Genomic DNA, 12406 nt, shown 5'->3' with positions numbered 1-12406 from the left:
ATTTCTTATAACTCAGCAGTATAATGCATCATAAAACAATATCATTCATTCACAATAAATCAGCAGTCTAATGTAATGCAAATCAGTTTAACTAGTGTACTAGTTATCACCTTCTTCTAATTCAGGAGAATAATGCAAACTAAAACTACATAATAATTCGCAATTTTTAATTAGGGGTATAACATGGCATGAAATAATATTATAATCCCACAAAATACAGGCCATTTACCTTTTTTTCCCCACTGTTGTAAATAAGGGGAAGCTGAAAGTAGCTTTTAAAACTACTTAAAAGACATTCTAGAAATTTTGCCATTTAATAATTATAAAGTAAAAGTCATACTCTTATTTCTCCAAAACTCTGCTCTGCCTCTGGCCTATTAGGAGCCCTGTGTTATGCAGAACTGGGCACCACTTTTACAAAATCAGGGGGTCACTACACATACCTGCTGGAGACTTTGGGGCCTCTGCCTGCCTTCCTACGACTCTGGGTTGAGTTTGTATTCATCAGGTATGGTTTTTACTGGTTCTAAAAAAAAATTAAACTGCCTCAAACATAATACTCACAAAGATATTGTCCACCTCTAGGCCATCTGTTGCGTCTTATGTCTCCCTTGCCTTTGGTCGTTATGTGGTGGAGCCATTCTTCACACCCTGTGCTGCTCCCATAGTGCTCATCAGACTTGTCAGTATCCTTGGAGTGAGTGAGTGCTTTTATAACTCATCTGTGTCTGGAGCACTTTATGTGTAGAACAACACATATCTTTAACCAGTTCTTTGTCTTTGTGTCGCTTCAGCGTTTGTCGTAGCCGTCAATTGCTGGAGTGTGAACATGGCCTCTCGCACTCAAGTCACCTTGACTTTCATTAAGATGTTTGCCCTGGCCCTCATCATCGTCCCAGGGTTCATTGCACTGGCCAAAGGTGAGAGCACCTAATTGTTAAACCTAAGACAGAGTTGGTATTCAGCTCATTTATTCTCTCTGTCTTTGCAGGGAAGACAGAAAATTTCCAGAATGGTTTCGAGGTTGATTTGTTAACACTGGATAAGTTGCCACTGGCCTTCTATAGCGGCCTCTATGCCTATGGTGGATGGTAAGTGTACAGTGGTTTGAGGATCAGTGCAAATTCAATGTATTTTACTGTGTATCACACGGTATTCAAAACTCTTTCCCCCAGTAATAGTGAAAAGAACCATAAATTACCTGACAATGTATGTACTGTAACTAACAATCAAAGCTTTATGTCTGAGTCTTGGCTTTCTCTTTTCCTCTAGGTTTAATTTGAACTTTATCACAGAAGAAGTCACAAACCCTAATAGGTATTTTAGCATGAAACATCTGCTATAGTCTGTCGTTTTTTTTGAAAACCAAGTTGCCTCCTGCTGTTATATCTCTCTGTGTGTATCCCGCTTTATCAGAAACATGCCACTGGCAATAATCTTGTCCATTGTGGCAGTGACAGTCTTTTATGTGCTTGTTAATGTGGCCTACTACACCATGATGACTCCCGCTGAGGTGCTTCTGTCAGATGCTGTGGCTGTGGTCAGTTCTATTTCTTGCTTTATGTATCATTAAAAAAAAGGAAAAACTAGAGTAAATGTGGTATGTCACTGTTGGTCTGATCTGCTGTTTGTGCCTCTGCAGACATTTGCCAACCGTGCTTTTCAGGGGTTGGCTCCTGTGATCCCCGTTCTTGTTGCCATATCTTGCCTTGGAGCACTTAACGGTGGCTTCTTTGGGGCACCTAGGTAATCTGAGGACCATAAAGGTTTAGTATTGTCATTTTTTTTTGTGTGTGTGCCTGAATTCTAATGAGAGCTCTGTGTTGCAGGATGCTGTTTGTGGGAGCCAGGGAAGGCCACTGGCCAGCCATCTTTTCCATGATTCACATCCGCAGACACACACCTTTACCTGCTGTGTTGTTCCTGGTAAACTACTTTTGAAACAGCTGAAGCAATCTAAACAAATAAATAGATGACTTATTCTATTTATTATGTTGCATTATTAAAATTGAGAATACGCAGTAAAACAATTATAACATTTTATTTGTATTAAGTTTATCCATGTCATATGAATAATAACAATAGGATCCAGGCACAGGTTAAAGAGGCTGGTTGAAAATGGGAAACACAAAGCCTTAATCCAGATCTAAAGGAATGAGGGGTTGCACAGGGTCTGACAAAGAGATATAATGTGATACTCTTAAAATAGTGGCTTTATAACTATCTTGCTTGTGTCCCTGTGTCCCTTTAGTACCCCTTGGTAATTTTCATGTTAATCACTGGAGAGATTTACCAGCTCCTCAACTTGGCATCCTTTTCACGCTGGTTCTTCATCGCCTTGGTAACCTTGGGGATGCTCATACATCGATATCGTTTTCCTCTCCACCCAAGACCTTTTAAGGTTAGCATACTGAACTCAAAAAAACCTCCCTTTATCTTACTGCTGCACACTAGGCTGACCAACTTGTTTTATTTGTTGTAATGTGAAGGTGCCCTTGGTCATTGGAATCACCTTCACAATGGTCTCCTTCTTCATTGTGGGTCTGTCTCTTTACTCTGACCCCTGGAACACAGGACAAAGTTGTGCTCTAACACTGACTGGTGTCCCAGTTTACTATGTTACTGTCTACCGCTTTCGTTTGCCCCGTAGATGCAGGCGCATATTTGGTAAGTTGTACCAATATTCTTCTTCAGAATGTATTAACATGATAGTTTTCGTCATGGGACTGAATTTAGTGGCTCTATTTTTAATATTAAACATAGGCATCTTTGGTACAGTGTCAAATGATCATATATGCCTGCTTGTTTTTGTTAAGAAGGAAGAGGATGAGTGAAATCGAGAAACTCAGTTGCTTGTAGTGAACAAACTAATTCTGACTTTCCTCAATTCTCCCAGACTACTGCAGCAAACAGCTACAGATCCTTCTAGAAGTGGCTCAACAGGAAGTCCACACTTACTGAAGACCCAAGAGGCATCCTGCATTCTACTTGCAGACTACACGGATACTACCTGGACAAAACATTAAGAAGACATTTTTAACAGTTTAAACAAATGTTTCATTTTGTACTACTTTTATATAAAGAGCCACGTGTTTAGAGAAACTAACTGCATCAATTATGCAAGTATGTAGTGTTTATACCAGAGACCTTACAAAAAAAGTACTTAAAGTTTCAAAGATGCACTCAAAATGTTCATTTTGAAATGTTAGTTAAAATGACATTTTTGAACAGAAGACCTATGATAGTTTAAACCTTTATTGAAATATAAACAGAAATAAGCAGTCTTGCTACACAGTTTTTCAAATAAAATACGCTATGTGCAAAAGGGTTCATTGCTGTATTGAAGATTATTTCAGGGTGTAGAAATTACGCCTTGTCTCTACACATGAATTAAATTTGACCTGAGCAAGACAAAAGATCAAAGTTTGCTTATACCCAAAAACATAAGTAAAAAATCTTCATGTTATATGAGGCACCAACACATTGATTGTTGTCTTAGAAACACAGTTTAGTCAGGTACAAGGTCTGAAAACTGCTGGAAACCACAACATTTCACTCTTGCATACACAAGGACAATTACTGTGAGAATTTATGAAGTCATGTGATAAAGAAAGTCCTACAGTTCAATAAAGAAACAGTCCTGTTCCTGTTAGTGCTATTTGTCAAGGCCTATTACTAGCAATCCTCCATCACAATCTATTATTCTAAGTCAGCTCTAAGATGCTGACTCAAACTGCAGTGAAGCATCTTGAAAATATATCCTTTAAAATTTGTGTAGAAGCTAAATTATATATTAAAATGTGCAAATCAATTAGGTGTGGGCCTAATCATGTAGTGTTTACACAAAGAAAAAAAAGGAAAGAGAAACAGGTGACACTGCTTAGCCATAGAATGTGTTTCGGCCCTCTGGCTATTTCAACTGAGGGATGAACTCAGACCAGCTGATGTTCGCCATACCAAGGTCGTCATCATCCAGACCAGAGAAGCTAATATCCACCAATATCTTGCTCAGGCTGTCGTTCATGGTATCCAAGACGAGGCCCTCTGTGATTGAGCGATTGGCTGCTGTGGAACTGCCTCCCTGCAGAAGCTCTCTGGAGCAGCTACTTTTGAGGCATTCGGTGGGCGACTCTGCTGGTCCGGTCACTCTGGAGGGAGCAGATGTGAGCAGCTCTCTTGGGGAGTTAAACAGAGGCAAGTCTTTAAAGGGAGTGCTGCTGAAGCTGAAGGTGGTGTAGTCGTGTTGTGGAGTATCTGTGGGACCACCTGGTGTACGAATAGGGCTGAAGTCCAGAATATTTTGGCTTCCTTTGCCCACCGGGGTCACTTTCCAAGACTCAAGTGCAACACAAGAAGGTGGCTTGCTGGGGGTGGATGAGGTCAAATGGCTGCTACTTTTTATCGGGGTTTTGAATGAGAACTCCCTATCTGGGCTTTCCTGCCCATGCTTGTCTTCATCCAGCTCAATATGTGGATTGTCCTGGAATGTCGAAGCATCGGAGGCTACGCCAGAGTCAAAGAAATTACTTTCGTGGCAGAGGAGAACAGGCTCTTCATTCACAGAGAGAACCAAACGCTGTTTGCGCCGTGAGCTGCTGGCTTGTCTCTTTGGAGGAGCTTTGGGGGTCTCGCATTTAATTGGAACACATAGCAGCTCCTCCTTCACTTCTACCTTAAAGTCCGTATTCTTCTGAGGAGATATCATCACAGCTGGGGAATCACTTTGTGTCACCTGTCAGACATGCAACCATTCCCATTAAAATCTTAGTGGTATGGGTGAAGTTCATACTCATCTCTATGCACATAATGTTGTCAATGTAAACTCTAGGGAGTTCCAAGAAATACTTGTTTTGAAAAGCAGTTTGCAACTTGCATAGCGTAAGAAGTAAAACAACAACAACAACAACAACAACAACAACAACAACAACAACACATTTTTAAAAAGCTGAAATATATGAGAAATTCATTACCTTCGGTGCTATGCGGACTCTCTTTGTTCCTCGTGAATTGTTCCCCTTCTGCTGGGAGCAGGGCGGAGGAAAAGGGGTAGAAGTGGATGGCAGGTAGACAGAAGGAGTGACGGGGAGCTGTATGGGCACCAAGTATGAATCGGTTCGAGGCAGAAGAGGTTTCATCTTTCTCTCTGAACACAGAAAACACATCAACATTGCACTACACATTTCCAAACTAAACAGCAGTTTGCCAACCTCTGATTTTTCTCAAGTCTCAAATTTATAAAACAACTCATACATTTCTTTTAACTCACCAGAGCTAGTTGGTGTTTTTCTTGCATCTGGAAGTGTCCTCTTTTGGTGCTGTGAAAAGTAACATGAGACAGAAATTATATCAGTTAGGAGCCTTACTGTGCTGCCACCTAACAACAATAACTTGGCGTTCTGTCCAAGATTTGGCCCTTCATAGCTGACCCTACATCTTTACCCTCAGGAAAGGACTAAAAGGAAGTTTTATGATTGTATGGATACCAGACATTAGGAGAAACAAGTGCTCTTAAAGCACATTAGCCTTTCAGACTGACTTCAGCCTCTCTGCTTCCCTGCTGCTCTCGTCTCCTCCTGCAACAAAAACAGGTGTAGCTACACTCTGTGGGTCTGAAAGTCTGGTGACAAATGGATTCATGAACGTTCTGATTTTTCTGGCCCTTCTCGACTTACTGCTGCCTGAGTGCGATTTAAAGATGGCTCCTGAAGAACTACAAAAAAAAAAGAAAAAGAAAGGGGCTAAATCAGTCTTACTTGATTAGCCAGTAAAAGCATTGGCACAGGAACAGTGGCAGTCACTGGATCACAGCCCGGCTACAGAGAGAGATGTGAAGTGAGATTAGGGGGAAAATAAGATGAAAAACAATATGAGGAATCTCAAAACACTCTCAAGGTGTCAGCCATGAAAAAAACAAAACAATTGAAAGACAAGGATCCAAGCAAAATCATTATATAAACACAAGGTAAAACAATAAGCATTTAACAAGCATTCTTGCAACAAAACATTCAGGCCAAGTACCACAAATGTTCCCAGATATCACCGATGTAAAAGCAACGAGTCAGCTGCACTCACCTTGTACACATGATCAAGTGTGAGGCATCGATTGGCTTCAGGTCGGATAGTCCAGAAAGACATTTTACCATCTGGAGACGTTTCACGAATGAACATGTCATGCAGAGAGAGGTTATGGCGGATGGAATTCTGCAATTATAAATGAAAAGAAAAAGTATTTGAAAACTGCTGCTTGCTGCAGAGCTGTGAACATATCACACTTTCAGCAGCTCTGAAGTACCTTCCAGCCTGGTTTGGCCACATCTCTATAGTAAGGGAAGTTGTTCTCAATCCACATGTAAATCTCTTTGAGGGTCATCCTCCTGTTCTTTCTGCTATTGATAGCAAACTGGATCATGGCCATGTAGGAGTATGGTGGCCTCTCTGAAATGGGTTGCTGAGGAGCTTCTGCACTGGTATGTGTATTGTGTGCCTATATGACAAAAAACAAACAAACAACAGTCAATAAATCTGACAGTGTAACTATTTTCTGCAATCAGACTACTATTGCTGTTATTGCAAATCCCAGCTGTGACCAACTTGTCAAGAAAGGGTGTTTAGGGAACATGTAGCAGTATGTCTGGGGTCAATGTTGCCTTCAGAAAAGTATGCCCCCCCCCCAAAAAAAATAAAACAAGGCAGGTAAGTGACAAGAAAAAGCTCTGAACCTGAAAGGTCTGTGGTAAAGGTTTTTGGTTCTCCTTGCTGCTGAGCTGCTTTGTAGAATTTGGCTCCAAGGCACATGTGCTCATCTTACCCAACCATTGAATGTTGGTAAGGCTGTCATCCAATGGACCGCAGTTTACATCCTTATTCACTAGTATCAGACAGAGAGGGAAAAAAGCACTGAATTCCACACTTATACATTAAGCATTGTCCTAAACATAAAAAAAAACCTTTAAATTATTATTTCATTTCAGTTAGAAATTTGTCACCTGGGAAATTGCTTGTAGTTTCAGCTTTGACTTTATGTCCTTCTGTACTCCTTGTAGCAGCCGCTTCAGCAGCAGACTGAGAATCAAGTCCATAGTCCCACTTGTTGCCACTCCCACCTCCATTCAGAAGAATGAACTTGTGTGGGCCCTGGGCACCACATTCCTTGCCTTTAGCTGTGAGGGCCCCAATAACACTTTGAAGATTTGCTTTTTCCGGAATGACAACCACCTGAGTATCAGACTTGGATGGATGGTCCATGATGCGGATACCATCAGAAAAGCTCTGAGCGGCAGCTGGTTTTGACGGTTCTTTGGAGCCTGATTCTCCAGGCTGTGAATCCGTCGCATTTTGATGAAAAGGCAGTTTTCTTCTTTTAAGAATCAGGGGTCTCCTCGGGCTCCGTCTCATGGTCAGATCATTGAAATGTGCCAAGTTGTTCAGGGGTATTCTGCACGCACGCACGCACACACACAGACACACACACAGACACACACACAGACACACACAAAACTGCAAATGAGAATGAACAACGAAGATTAACAGTTACAACAAGAGTAAACAGTAACGTTATATAATAGCTACGGGACTCGAGAAACGTTTGGCCTTCTAACCATTTTGACAATTATTGAAACATTAGCATATAACTTACATTAAAGTCAGCAACTGATTTGTGTCGTTATACCTAAACAAATTCAATTTTTCCAGCGTTAGGTTTTCTTGCACCTGACGATAAAAGCTAACGCTAGCGTACGCTGAGGTAGTCTGCTAAGCTACGTTAGCAAGGTGCCTAGTTCACTACACTGCTCCAACAAACGGCAAAAAACCTGACCTTCATATTACTGCGAAGTTTCAGAAGATTCCGTTTAGCTTGAGTCCAACCAGTAATGGTTCATATTCGTGTTTAAAATAATCGAAAACATCTAAAACAGTCTTTTATTTAATGTTATTTACATGACGTCAATACGATTCACACGCGATTTTGAATTTTGGCGCTGTGGGTGCGGCCTCCCGTCACTTTGATCACGTGAAATTTTTGAACCAATAGCAGATAGGATAGCGACGTCACTAGAACCAATCAGAAAATACAATGGCTACGGTAGATGGCAGTAATGCACATATGAGGTGGTTTGTCAAGCCCCAACCTAACCAAAAAGAAGAAGGGGAAGAAGACCCGGGAAATAACAAACAAAAAGATGAAAACAAAGCAGGCAGAGAAAAGAGAATTTACACTAAAAACTAACTTTTGATATAAGTATTTATTGTATGCAAATACGCACATTAAGGTAAGTTTAATGTCGTCTTAGCACCCACGAGCAAGTATATTCGGTTTGGTAATAACCGAATATAGTTTTGGTTTGGTAGCAACATCTGGTTATTTGCGGACATTTGATGCCTCAGTTGATCATGTTTTTATTCCACCAGGTGTTCAGTGATGATTTATCTTAATGCCCAGAAAAGTTACAAAGACAGCAAAGCCTTCGCTGCAATTCTTGGAGCGGCCTTTGTGTGGAGCCAAACTCCAAAATGTGCCCGAAATCCGAGCAGCACTCAATGCCAGAGATTTCTTCACAGAGGCAGAAGCACAGAGCAGCTCAGCTCTTAATTCCTGGGTAAGCTGTAATGAATACTTTTTAAAGTGCCGTGGGCTATGTTTTGCTTAAAAATTATTTCTGAACATAAACCTGATCTTCATATGCTAGAATTTCATATAATAATTTTCACATATGACTACATAGATTATTTTGTTTAATTTGCCTTTAATATTTCAGGTTAGGCCACAATTTGACATTTCAGTTGCAACTGCACCTCCAGTGAGACGAGGGAGGAGAAAGTGTCAGTCTGCCACAAGCATCTTGGATAGCTGCAGTCAGCTGTCCAGGAAAAATAGTGTCTGCAAATTCCCCCAATTACTGTTTAAAACAGGGTCAAAAGACCAAACTCAGCAATCAAAGGGGATCTCCAAGAAGAAAGCTATAGAGAGTACTCATGTGGGAAGGAAACCTGCCGAAAAGAAAAGGACAGTTTCAGCTGCACAGTGCTCTAACCTACCAAAGGGACAGTTTGCCTCAGTAAGAAAAAAGAGCGCTGAAACATTCTCAGACGACACTTCATCCCACCAGAGATGTTTGGCTGAACCTGACAGACCATCTGTGCAAGTGTCAGAGAGATGCAGAATTCCAGCAGTCTGTGCTTCAACACTTCCCTGTGAAGAGTTTAGCACCACTGAAGTCAGCAGTGTCTGTCCACCTCCTGATGTGGACACTCCGAAAGCAATGGAGGAAAGGAACATTTCTCCGTCTACCCCCTGTGGACATTTGCTGCTGGCTCAGCCGTGTACGCCTCCATGTAATGAGTCACCTGACATTTTGGTGGCTGACACGCCAGAGAGGGACTATGGAATGAAGGTGACATGGAGAAGAAGAAAGAACTTGATGGTGTTGTTAAAACAGAGGGGCCATCTCTCTGAGGCAGATGCTTTAATTCAAAGTTGATGTAGAGATTGTAAGATTTGTCTGTATTCTCATAATAGCTGCAGATTAATTTCCTGTTTATTGGTTAATTGACTAATTGTTGCAGTTCTAAACATCATAATGCCACATCTGACAAAGTCTGTTATGAACCCCCTCTGAACAACATTTTTATGCATGAGTTTAAAATATAACTTTAGTAAATTAGTTTAATGGGTGTGATATTAAAATCTGTCTTGTGACAGACAGATTCTAATGATACTGTACTGTTTTTATAAATTATGTTATATACAGTAGATTTAATCCTCACTTGTGGCAACATATCTGGATTGTTATTCATATGCTAATGGATTTTGATAGCAGACATCTGGAAGAATGTTTAATCTATATTAACTTTAACTGAAATATCCAAAAATTAAGAAGCACAAAATAAGTACTCAAGTTAACTGTGTGATCTAACGACTGGTCTTCTGAAGGGCCATTTAAGATTGTTTTTGATGATTCTGCTGTGCAATTTAAAAATAGGCATAAAATAAATGTTTAAGGGGAAAGAGAAAGCTTGATTATTGAGTAAACTCTCAGGCTTCCTGTGACCCCCTACACCTGGGATTGCTCTGCATTTTTATCCCTCCTTCTAGCATTCCATTTATTGAGACAACATCCCAGATTGTGATTGGCTCTTGGTAAGTCAAGACGTCACACTAAAAGTGTTGACCCTAAAAAAGCTGTGCTGATCCCTGGATGCATCCCTTCTGAAACGAAAGATGAAATAAGTGTTTAACAGTTACAGTGACACAACCGTTCAAAGACTTTCCCAGAAACCACTGAAAAACACTAGTTTCCATTTATGTTACATGGTAGATGCCAGACCTGTAACTTGCAGGTTTGTGAGTAGTTAGATATACCATTAATTCAGACTACCTCACAGCAGTGTTAACGTGTTCCACAAAAACATACTTTGACCCACATTTAGTTTGCAGTAAAGTTATATTGCTATAATTGCAGTTGGGTTGGATTGGACAGGTGGAAATTTAGCTGGATGTTTTTCTTCTAAAACTTTAGATTTGTGACAAATCATTGCTAATTCATTCGTATACATTACTTGCATTTATATAAACTTATATTTATACAGGTTTTTATTTATATAAAATGAAAAATCAAACCCCTCCTACAGTCAAGGCATGCACTCCCCCTTTCTGTAGAATGTCCACCAATCAACTTCCCCCTAAGTAACTGGTAAGCCAATAGCAACCCCTGTCTTTAGTGTGCTCGGTAACTAAGGACTGAGCAACTGAGTTCTTCCCAACCACAAAAGTGCTATGCCTCCTGAGGATCTTCCTTAGCAACCGTGGACAAACATGAGTTACTACAGCATAAGGTGAGAATTAAACCTAACGCAGTTTGTACGTTGTGTCCTTACTTTTTCCCTTTGGTGAACTGGGGAATGGGGAGGTAAGCGCTGGGATTAGCGCTTTCTTTGAGGCGAAAAACTTAGCTGTCGCCCACAACTTTTATAAGAGAGAGCTGCATACAGATAGAGACTGGGCTCAGGCAACTAGCGTTAGCTAGTAACAGGCTAGCTTTAACATTCCACAGCTGGCGTGTGAGCACAAGGAGCAGTTAACGGTGTAGTCCCCCCCCCATCTTTTTATTTTATTTATTTTTTCGTTTCGATGACTGTTACAGGGCGAATGGCGAGATAACGGTCGTTGTATTTCAGGACTTGTGCTGTGCACAAACCGCACAGCAGAAAGGGGCAACCGTTTTGTTTTAATGTTACCCTTGCTTGCTTATAAATGTAGCCATACTCCCTCCTTTTCCGATGAATAAAATAGTTCGGAAACCCATCATTTGTCACATCTCGTTTGTCTTTAGTTAAATGCCCACGTACAGTGTAATAAACACTTATTTATTTATTTATTTATTAAAGCCGCAGACAATCCTTTTGTTATACACAAACACATTTCTTTATTTCAAATAGCATTTGCGTTAGATATTTGCCTCATACATAACGCCATAGATATTTCAAATTTGGATATAGCAAGACTAGATGGATTCCAAATAGTGTGTTTTGCTGTATAAAATGCTTTAGATCCTGTATCTAAAGAGAGGTACTCAGCCACTTCAGAGCACTCACTAGGTTTAGGTGAGTGCTCTGGAAAAAAAACACTGTATATCATGTCTGAACATGCCTCTTCGTAGTCTCTGGTTTTATGTAAAAAGCATTCATGTCAGCGTGTGTTTATCCTCACCTCCCAAATGAGTAAATAGATAAATATCTGGATAAGTAAGCCAGTTACTGAATGCAAAACATAGATTTACAAACAGTCACACAAAATTCGCCTGGGCATAATGTACTGCATGTAACCCCCCTCCCCATACACACACAGAGTGTAAAACGGCGCTGTGTTAATGGAAGCTGCTTTACACGGTTTTAAGAACTGGAGCAGAGATTCGTCCTTCATTTTTGTTGGGAGATAATTATCACAGTAGCTCACCCACCCTTTCCTGTTATAGAGGCAGTCACATTATTTGATTTAATCAGTTTGTAGATTAGTTCTGTCACCTAAGGCTTAAACTTAGTGATAGATAATTTTTATTAGTTACAGTGACATTGAAACGAGAACTTTTTTGTCTGCGTTTTGTTTTTAAATTGACTATTTTGCTGCAAACAAGTATTGACAGAGAAATGGTCTCTACATGGTATCAGTTAGTCTTGGTCTGTTGACTTGGAATAACTCCCATCCTGTTCATGTTTTTTCCCCAGATGTAGAACAAGTACTGTGTTTTTGGAAATCTCAGGGCCTTTCTAACTGTGTCAGCTTAGTAATGTGAACCACTTTGAACACATTCCTGATTAGCACACCACTTGGAATGCACACTTTATCAGTGTTGAAAAGAAATGGATAAAGGGCTTCTCACAAATGCCATGCAATTAAAAAAATAAAATA

General features: G+C 40.3%; 4 protein-coding genes across 9 annotated transcripts in view; 3 read left to right on the top strand and 1 right to left on the bottom strand.

The window, feature by feature from the left end:
• Nucleotides 1-3332, top strand: part of LOC102211133 (cystine/glutamate transporter) — a 4435-nt gene extending 1103 nt beyond the window's left edge. Inside the window, exons 2-12 of the mRNA XM_005740842.1 lie at nt 382-508; nt 586-701; nt 795-920; nt 992-1091; nt 1273-1317; nt 1417-1540; nt 1643-1746; nt 1830-1926; nt 2252-2401; nt 2490-2667; nt 2897-3332. Of these exons, the coding sequence (XP_005740899.1) occupies nt 382-508; nt 586-701; nt 795-920; nt 992-1091; nt 1273-1317; nt 1417-1540; nt 1643-1746; nt 1830-1926; nt 2252-2401; nt 2490-2667; nt 2897-2961 (1232 nt within the window). The 3' untranslated portion in view covers nt 2962-3332. The remainder of the gene's footprint in view (nt 1-381; nt 509-585; nt 702-794; nt 921-991; nt 1092-1272; nt 1318-1416; nt 1541-1642; nt 1747-1829; nt 1927-2251; nt 2402-2489; nt 2668-2896) is intronic.
• On the bottom strand, nt 3240-7986 carry foxm1 (forkhead box M1). Of its 3 annotated transcripts, none has more exons than XM_005740843.1 (9): nt 7817-7986; nt 6987-7435; nt 6720-6868; nt 6293-6484; nt 6073-6201; nt 5754-5813; nt 5267-5315; nt 4971-5143; nt 3240-4732 (listed from the first exon to the last, which is right to left on the bottom strand). In XM_005740843.1, the coding sequence occupies exons 2-9, from the start codon at nt 7393-7395 to the stop codon at nt 3911-3913; spliced, it is 1983 nt and encodes a 660-aa protein (XP_005740900.1). In that variant the 5' UTR covers nt 7396-7435; nt 7817-7986; the 3' UTR covers nt 3240-3910. The 3 variants fall into 3 exon arrangements, with proteins under 3 accessions (XP_005740900.1, XP_005740901.1, XP_005740902.1); XM_005740844.2 differs by lacking the exon at nt 7817-7986 and adding an exon at nt 7637-7795; XM_005740845.1 differs by lacking the exon at nt 5754-5813.
• Nucleotides 7987-8106: 120 nt separating this feature from the next.
• Nucleotides 8107-10479, top strand: rhno1 (RAD9-HUS1-RAD1 interacting nuclear orphan 1). Its single transcript, XM_005740841.1, has 3 exons — nt 8107-8270; nt 8410-8597; nt 8757-10479. Exons 2-3 carry the CDS (start codon nt 8433-8435, stop codon nt 9477-9479), a joined length of 888 nt encoding a protein of 295 aa, XP_005740898.1. The 5' UTR covers nt 8107-8270; nt 8410-8432; the 3' UTR covers nt 9480-10479.
• Nucleotides 10480-10719: 240 nt separating this feature from the next.
• The window catches only part of tulp3 (TUB like protein 3), a 24821-nt gene continuing 23134 nt past the window's right edge, over nt 10720-12406 (top strand). For all 4 annotated transcript variants that reach the window (XM_005740833.1, XM_005740832.1, XM_005740835.2 and 1 more), the window contains exon 1: nt 10720-10833. Coding sequence is in view for 2 of the 4 variants with exons in the window: in XM_005740832.1 (XP_005740889.1) it covers nt 10814-10833 (20 nt within the window). In the remaining 2 variants the exon portion in view is untranslated. The remainder of the gene's footprint in view (nt 10834-12406) is intronic.

The sequence above is a fragment of the Pundamilia nyererei genome, unplaced genomic scaffold, assembly GCF_000239375.1.
Source record: "Pundamilia nyererei isolate P.nyererei 1_Seehausen unplaced genomic scaffold, PunNye1.0 scaffold00104, whole genome shotgun sequence".
Lineage (NCBI taxonomy): Eukaryota > Metazoa > Chordata > Actinopteri > Cichliformes > Cichlidae > Pundamilia > Pundamilia nyererei.
Note: the sequence above shows the minus strand (reverse complement) of the source record. Positions and strands in the feature narration are given on the sequence as shown.

What these genes read in the sequence shown, in the direction of transcription:
- foxm1 (XM_005740843.1), bottom strand. Translation starts at nt 7,395, where the DNA reads ATGAGACGGAGCCCGAGGAGACCCCTGATTCTTAAAAGAAGAAAACTG. An exon ending in CACTTGATCATGTGTACAAG is followed by an intron (nt 5,814 to 6,072) that starts GTGAGTGCAGCT and finishes CTCTCTCTGTAG; the next exon opens with CCGGGCTGTGATCCAGTGAC. An exon ending in TGCTTTTACTGGCTAATCAA is followed by an intron (nt 5,316 to 5,753) that starts GTAAGACTGATT and finishes TACTTTTCACAG; the next exon opens with CACCAAAAGAGGACACTTCC.
- rhno1 (XM_005740841.1), top strand. Translation starts at nt 8,433, where the DNA reads ATGCCCAGAAAAGTTACAAAGACAGCAAAGCCTTCGCTGCAATTCTTG. An exon ending in GCTCAGCTCTTAATTCCTGG is followed by an intron (nt 8,598 to 8,756) that starts GTAAGCTGTAAT and finishes TTAATATTTCAG; the next exon opens with GTTAGGCCACAATTTGACAT.